General features: G+C 40.4%; 2 protein-coding genes and 1 long non-coding RNA gene across 8 annotated transcripts in view; 1 reads left to right on the top strand and 2 right to left on the bottom strand.

Moving 5' to 3' along the window:
• Nucleotides 1-1,679, bottom strand: part of LOC103396390 (aquaporin-1-like) — a 3,536-nt gene extending 1,857 nt beyond the window's left edge. For 2 of the 5 annotated variants that reach the window (XM_025066020.1, XM_025066021.1), the window contains exon 1: nt 1,388-1,630. The gene's annotated coding sequence lies outside the window, so the exon portion shown is untranslated. Of the gene's footprint in view, nt 1-1,387 lie in introns of all 5 variants that reach the window. The other 3 variants (XM_025066022.1, XM_025066023.1, XM_008334445.3) reach the window with 3 other exon arrangements.
• A 187-nt stretch (nt 1,680-1,866) lies between these two features.
• On the top strand, nt 1,867-4,126 carry LOC112486295 (uncharacterized). The gene is made up of 2 exons (XR_003048700.1): nt 1,867-2,370; nt 2,454-4,126. It is a non-coding gene; the product is annotated as an uncharacterized LOC112486295 (long non-coding RNA).
• On the bottom strand, nt 3,968-7,545 carry aqp1a.1 (aquaporin 1a (Colton blood group), tandem duplicate 1). Of its 2 annotated transcripts, XM_008334444.2 has the most exons (5): nt 7,484-7,545; nt 5,703-6,193; nt 4,939-5,100; nt 4,731-4,811; nt 3,968-4,609 (listed from the first exon to the last, which is right to left on the bottom strand). In XM_008334444.2, the coding sequence occupies exons 2-5, from the start codon at nt 6,183-6,185 to the stop codon at nt 4,430-4,432; spliced, it is 906 nt and encodes a 301-aa protein (XP_008332666.1). In that variant the 5' UTR covers nt 6,186-6,193; nt 7,484-7,545; the 3' UTR covers nt 3,968-4,429.
• Between the last annotated feature and the right edge of the window lie 512 nt (nt 7,546-8,057).

Here is an 8,057-nt window from a genome sequence, read left to right as displayed (position 1 = left end):
TATATATATATATATACTGTGAATGAGGATTTTGCTGGCGATGGGCACAATCATAGAGGAGCACTGAGCAGGCACTGGCACTGGGGACACTTTATATTTTTGAAGTAATTTCAGGATACGGGATGAGAAAGGCACTGTGGTCCGGGAGCCTTTTGCTTAAGTCTTTGAAAATGGCTTTTCTATCTGCCCATCTACATTTTCTATCCTGTGAATGTGAAACAGGGCTGGAGGCAGAGAAGCTGACATCAGTCACACACAACTGTGTGAGACTTTATAAATCAAAGCAGGGAAATTGACCTCTTTTCTTCCTTTGTATGTGAAAAAGTATTAGGTTCAGTAGAAACAGAAAGACATTTGTGATGGTCAGTCTGTGACTTAGACGGCAGTATTTTCTTAAAAGCTCAGATTTTCTATTATTTGTTTTACATTTCTGTCAAACTGCAGCTCAGGTATTTGTGCATATCATATAGTCATATATATGTATACAGCCTTGGATTATGATGAGATTTACAATTTAGGGATGGGAGCATATAACTGAGAAGATACTGTACAGTAGGATTCATTATGTCAGAGGAGCAGGATGGAGGAGGAGGAGGTGGAGGAGGTGCAGTGATGATGTAGAAAACAGCCAGCAAGGACAAAGGTTGGAGTTTTTGTGCGCAGCTGCCAACTCCACGTCAACAAACTCTCAAACTCTCACCCAACATTTCTTCTGTTTTAAAAACATCTAATTTTCCATGGCAAATACCAAACACCAAACGAATGACCACTGCAGTCCGTTGACCAGTACTTCCAGTCAGCGCTGCGGATCTAGTGACATAAACAGTTCTTATTTCCATTTATTTTGTTTATTAAATTTTATGTAGGGAATATTAATCACTGTATTCAATGCATCCATGAAACCAGAGATGAAACCCTAGAGATAGAAGCCACTCTGCCCAGGCAGCAGGGGAGTTGCTGTTTTGGTGCTAACCACAGCCCTGCTATGGCAGGCTATGATCTCATTGATTTCTTTTTTTTTAAATAGACAAGAATAGGCAACTAATTAAGCTTTTATTAAAATATGTATATAAAATAAATTAAATATATATTTTAAAAAATATTTTAAATGATATGACATGGTCATAAAACCAGGTAAGGCGTGTTATAATTATAATTTAAAAATGATTATTTAAAGACGCAGTCACGGATTAACAACTACGTATATTAACCTTCTGAACTATCAGTGACGTCCAGGATGCAGGTGTCGGCCCAGAGAGCAGGTCTTTAACACAACTCGGAATTACAGACTCAACACTGAGCATTTAATCATGCAGAAGTGGAAGCTAGTCAAGTATATAATCAATATGTGCACTGGGGTGTTAAGCAGAGTATAAGGGTAACTCACGACTTCAAAGGTTTCTTCTTCCTTTCAGAAGCAAAAAAAAAGCAGCCAAAACATAATTCCAACAAAGAGAGCAGATAAAAAAGAATAACAGCCACCATTTCATTACTTACAGTCGGCCTGAAGGCTGATGACTGAAAACAGATGCCTTTGAGTCTGATGGGAATCTGTCAGCTCTCCACAAGCCATTTATCTGCAGTAGTCTCCTGCTTGACGGTCGAAATGAAGCGGGTAGAAGCTTTGGTTTCCTTAAATACAGCTGTTAACTTTATAATTCTAATCACATTTTTCTTAGAAGTTTGTCGACTGTCCCCACCCACAATGACATCATCTCTTGTTGTAAAGAACGGTATGGAAGTAAAAAGGAAATCAGATTTATCAAAAAAAGAAGAAAAAAACCCCATCTATGTATATTAGAAAGAGCATTATGAGACATTTATGTAAGACTATTAAAACATAAAATCTAAAAATCTAATCTAAATGTTTTATATAATATTTAAACAAGAAAAGACAGGAGGAAGAGCTGAAGCTAATCATTGAAAAAACTAGTATTCTTGGAAAACCGCTGCTGCCTTGAAAACAAGCCTTGAGTACGAGTGCAAAGAAACACACCTGCTGATTCCTGGAAATGCTGAATATTTAGCAGTGACATAAGCAAACATTGCTTCACTAGATCAGTGTGGAGCCCAGTGGACTGGCGACTGTTCAGGAGTGTGTTCTATCTGTGTGGAGCTGTGATAACGAGGGGTGGCTGTCAAGTCACTCAGACGCCTGATGGCTTTGGGGAAACAAACTGTCTGTTTTTGCTTTGTATTTTGATTCTGTTCATGCTTCGGGACTGGAGCTGCAGCTGGGGTCAGCAGACGGCCCCTCTGTCTTTTTGCCTGTTGTGCTGACTGTGGAGGACCTCCATGTCTGGGAGCTCTGACCTGGTGATGCAACTGGATGATGATGTTGTTGCAGCTTTGGTAGGAGCTGGAACAGATGTGAGTGACCAGGCATGTAAAGTTCTCCAAAACACTGCTACTGCTAATTACTAATTCATTACTGTTCTGGTTGTCATGTTAAGCATGACCTGTACACTCCCAGGACCCTGAAGCACGTAAAAAGATGGTGAACACTACTTTTGATTGACAGTTCCATCATCCAATAGCAGCCGGGCCACATTAGGCCAGTGATGTCAGACCAGTGAGGGCAACAGCGTTGTACTGGTATGTGGAGGAGTCTGAACACACACTCCTGGGAGGTCCTGGGCGTCAGGATAGACCTGGTGTTGTTGTCGATCTGCACCCCTGTGGTCCATTGCTCAGGAAGTCCAGAACCCATGCAGGTTTTTATCCAAATTTACTGATGAGACACCAAGTACAGGAAGTCAAGGAAAGTGTTGGACATCCTGAGCCAGAGAACATCTCACAAAAGCCTGAGATTAACCTTGTTGATGAACATGTGACAGGCTACCTTGGAGTTTACTTTTCGCAGATTTATACTGGGATTACATGTACTCTCAGCACTTTTGGAAAATGTTAAACATTCGTATTTCTTATGTAGTTTTTTACTAGGAGCCACACTCCTGGGGGTTTAATTCAATCTACAATGTTTACATGTTCAATCTCATCTGAATGTCTTTATTGGCCAACATATCAGTCAGGCTCCGATCTAACATCATTCTGTGCAAACTCCCCTTTAGACCTAAATTTTCAGATTCAAATTTCCATATGTTTCGTTTAGTACATTTCTGTTTTTCTTTCTCAGTGTATCCGTCACCTCTCCTTTTCGGTTTCCTGTGCTGTGTTTTTTTTTCCCCCTCTTGTTAATACATAATCATTTGTTCCACATGGGTCCCTTAAACCAGCATGCACCATGCAAAGCAGTTTAATGATTACAGTTCTGCTTATTATTTGTTCTGGCCTGGAGACAAGAGATAAAACATCTTGGCCAGTACAGGCCAAGATGACGATTTGGATCTCAACATGCTGGACAACTCTGTAAACTTGTTTTTACTGGATTATGTCAGGGTGGATTATCGAAGGTTCATACCTCAGTTCTAAAGATCTTAGAAAGATAAATACATGTCAGAAGGGATTCAGTAATTATAATTCCTAGTAAATTACAAGGATTTTGCACCAACGTCGACTCACTACCATTGTGTGGTATTATCCACTTTCTGTCAGTCATGTGACATTTCTTTCTATGCAAGCAACAAGGATTTTTAAAGGCTGTCAGCTAAAAAGAAGCAGTTGGAGGAAACTGGAGAATCCAGAGAAAAGATGTTAAGAGTTAGTGTCATGGCTCAAACGAGTGTTGCTGTAGAGTGAGCTTGTTAACCATCCTACCTCCATGTGACCTGCATCACTTTGCTATGAATAATACCTTGAAGTTCTAGGCTTAAGTTAAATGATTAAAGTCTTTTATAATACTCAAAGTAAACTTTGGGAAACGTGTTTGATCCAGGTTGTTTTGTTATGCTTTTGTGTAGCTTTTTCCTTTTTTTGTGTGAATGTATAGTAGTCTACTGGAAGACAAGACATTCTTCATATTTATATGTACATGTAATATAATAACAACAATAAAGCACAGAAGGACCTATTAATAATATGTGTTTTATTTATATAAAAAAGTGAGAGACCATTGAAAAGTGTTCATACAATACATAATTCATCATACGCAAAAACTTGATACAAACATATAGAAATTTGTATACAAAAAATGGCTCCACATAGGAATACTGATACTGAAATAAGTTCGACACCTAACCATCCCACTATTTTTTCACCTTTACACAGAGGTCTGTTTTTCATAAATTGCAAAGTAGAATGTTGGAGGATATTTTTGTCTAATTTATAAAAAAAGAAGAAACCTCAGCTTTCATGTTTTAGTGTAAAACAATTGCGTGTGCACTCAAACAGAAGTGTAACGAGACACTGGTGGAGCGTTGACCATAGTACTATAAAAAAATAAAGCACAAAAACCCCAGTCGGATCCTAACCACTAAAGATGACAGCCTATAAACAGGAGTGAAGGCACGTATAAAGCAACCGCTCATCGCTATTTTGTTCCCATCTCCACATTTCCGACGTCGTTGCCGCCGTTAACGTCATAGTCACCCGCTGGACCGCTGACCAGTACTTTCATACGATCAGGGAAATCCTCAAATTTGGGAGAAAGCATGAAGTCGTAGATGAGAGCTGCTGCTACACCACCACACATTGGGCCAACCCAGTAAACCTGGAATGAAAAGAAGGCGATTAGTCTTTAAATTAAATTAAATTAAAAAAAAAGTCAGTCTTGAACCTTGATTATACGTACAGAAAACCTGAAACAGTCACAAAGTGTCCGTCTGACTTACCCAGTGGTTTTCAAAATTGTTCAGGATCAAAGCTGGGCCAAAGGATCGAGCAGGATTGATGCCACAGCCTGTGTAGCTGATCTGTAACCAACCACAGCATGGTGTCACACCAACAACAATAATGACTGAAACAGTGACAAAGATCTTATCTCTGCTCTGCTAAGGCTTTGATTGCATTGATGAATTTATTTTTAATGGTGAAACTTACAGCTGCCAAGTGTCCCAGAGTGACCGAGAGGCCAATGGCTAGGGGTGCAGAGCCAGTGACATCACGCCGTCTTTTATCAGTAACTGCAATGACACACAGCACGAGCTGGAACGTAGCCAGCAGCTCTATGCCCACGCCTTGGCTGGGAGTAACACCGTTGAGCTGTAAAGGAGGAGTCAACAAGAGTGTGTCAGTCTGTGTCACACATCCCATCATAACCGCACTTCACCCGAGCAGCCGCTGTCACTGACCTGGAGGTTTGAAAGTCATTTAGCAGGGAAACACACACACACACACACATTTTATTTTCAGCCTCTGGAGAACGTGGTCATTGTTATTGTGTGCAACACTGCTGTGTTAAGAGTGTTAAGATAGGAGATGGGAGTGAGAGGATCTTACAGGCTCGGCTTCACTCTCTGAAAACAGTTTTTTTTTTAAAGAAAACCACAGCATCACAATGGCTTCATCATAAGCAGAAATGCTGATGATGTTTTGCTGGAACATGGGTCTAATTCTTGCAGATCAGCGTGTCAAAATCATGTGTCATCACCTTAGTATTACCAGCAATGACAGAACGTCATTTTTGGGATTGTGTGCAAACTCAGTGATAAAAGTCTCAGTTTTCAAAGTTCCCTCAGATAAGTGTGAATCATGTGCATCGGGTTTGTTGGCATTTTGAAATAGCACCGTTCCCAGCCTTTGATCAAACATCACATATTATCACACATTCTGTCAACAACAACATAATGAGAAGTCCTACTCACAGCGTTCAGTCCCAGTGCGTCTGTGGTACTGGGACGTGCTCCGTACATAATGCCACTGGCCAGGGCTGAACCCAGCATTTGGGCAATCATGTACATGACGGCCTTGAAGACGCTGATTTGACAGCTTGCGAGCATCCCCAGGGTGACTGCAGGATTCAGGTGGGCTCCACTGATGTGGCCTAAACTCTGGGCCAGTGTGGCGATGGCCAGTCCGAAGGCCAGTGACACCTTGACCTCCTGGTCAGGGTTGCTGTTGTTTGTGTTTCCGATGGCCGATGCCAGACTGAGGAAAATGAAGAGGGTCATGCCGACCAGTTCGGCCAGAACAGCCCTCCAGAATTCTTTGCTCTTGAACTCTTTCATGTTGGCAGGGGGGCAGTCAAGCTCTGGGTTGGAGCTGTCCTGTGTAGTTGGTCTCAGCTGAACTACAGCAGCCAGCTGCATATATACGCGCTGGTTTGATAATGGTTTGGGGGCGGGCATTGTAAAACCTGAAAGAGAGGGCCACATTGAATTGATGAGAAATCCAAAAGACTGGTCTCTTGCTTCCCTCCCTCTGTTCCCTCACCCTCCCTCCCTCCACCCCCCCTCCCTCCTCTCTGTTCTACAGCCCCTCTCCCAGCACCTCCCTGTTCCCCAGTTTCTGGTCTTTTGACTTTGGTTAGTGATAGAACTAAAAAGAAAAGACTCTAAAGCTAGAATTTCTGCTATTTACTTTCCAAACCTCTAAAAGTTGTCTTTAGAGTTTTTGTTTTATTTCAAGTGCATCCAAATTCAAATAATTTGAATCTAATTTGTCATTTTCTAAATGTAAAAAAAACTTTTTAAAAAGTGTTTATTTTTTCCCCCCTGTGATGTTATTTTACTAGAGCGCATCATCTTTTAAGAGAAGAGCGAGAGAGAGAGGTGCAGTAAGGCCAAACACCCCCAATGGAACCATGTCAGATCCCACCCTTTGTGACATAGAGAAAGTATTCTGTTTTTTTACAAGACCACCCAAAGGTCTACTCCTATGTGGTCTCTGAGACACCCTTTGACAAAATATTCAAAGTAAAAACAGAAAACTTCTGTTTGAAATGGAGCAAAAACAATAACCCATTAACTTAAAGTAGATGTTCACTAAATAATTATGGGATGTGCTGTGAGGCAAAAGCTTTGAAAACAGGGTAAATCATCAACTCTGGGAAAAGAACCGTCTGCTGCACCTGACCCTCGTTTCCAGTCGGTGCGACTACAGCTCTGGATGTGTTTGTGTGTGATCTGTCCACGCACGAGTGAGATTATATTTATTATGTGTGGACTCATATTTATCTCCTTTAGTTTGATTTAAACGTTAACTACGAGTGAACTGAGAAGCGCCACTTATTTCTTCTGGCCATTGACTCATTAATAAATAGGTTTGTCGATTGTTTGTGAAAGTGTAGACTGCACAGCACCGTCCTGTCCTTAAACAAATGTACGCCCTCTTAATGATTAACTGTGCCAGCTCGTGCAGTTTCAGGCTCATGTGTGGCACATATGGGCCTGATGTGGAGCACAGACATGGACACACAATGCCAAATGGGGAAAGTGTTGCTTCAGGATATCTTGCTTGTGAAATACATTAACCAAGATAAGGGTTAGCGCCTCAGTGTGTGTAGAATGGTTATGTTATGTAAGCTCCAGAGCTACAACAGGCATCAATCTGTGCTAATGTATTTCAATATTTTCTAAGCAGCTAATCAGTACCTAATTATGTCTGATACGTTTTAGACATATTAAGATATTAAGATAAGTCATACCTGGGTAATTCCAAAGATTCAGTGAAAACTTTTAAAACTCTTCTTAACTCTTTACTACAGAGTGTTTTACTGACAGTTGTAGTCACGTGTTTGTATGACAATCCTCTGTCCTTTCATCTTCGTGCCTTTTATCCCCGGCGTTCTATTGCGTTTTTATTGAGTTTTTTATTGGGTTAAGTCAAGTGTTTAGTTAAGTTTCTCTATCGACTTCATTTCAAATGATAGTTGGGAACAACAACATTTCTGCTTGGTGTTATTTTTTCTTTAGAGAGAAAGAAGAAAGAGAAAGAGAAAGTGTGTTTTCTTTCTTTCTTATCTCGTCTTATCCTGCATCTGATGATCACGACCCAGTGTTTAGTTTGAATGTATTAGCAGTAAAAGGACTTTTGGAGCCGCAGAGATTACACTTAGTTAAATTATAAAGAATAATAGGTCACATAATAGGTTAATCTGTACTTAAACAAGTTGTCCATGTAACAAAAAAAGCGCTCAGCATAACTCATAATTATTATTTATATCGTTGTATCATTATTTTATGTAGTTCAGTTAAACATTTACAAATGGATCTGTAAAA

Source organism: Cynoglossus semilaevis, chromosome 20, assembly GCF_000523025.1.
Source record: "Cynoglossus semilaevis isolate Cse_v1.0 chromosome 20, Cse_v1.0, whole genome shotgun sequence".
Classification (NCBI taxonomy): Eukaryota; Metazoa; Chordata; class Actinopteri; order Pleuronectiformes; family Cynoglossidae; genus Cynoglossus; species Cynoglossus semilaevis.
This window is presented reverse-complemented; position numbering and strand designations above follow the sequence as displayed.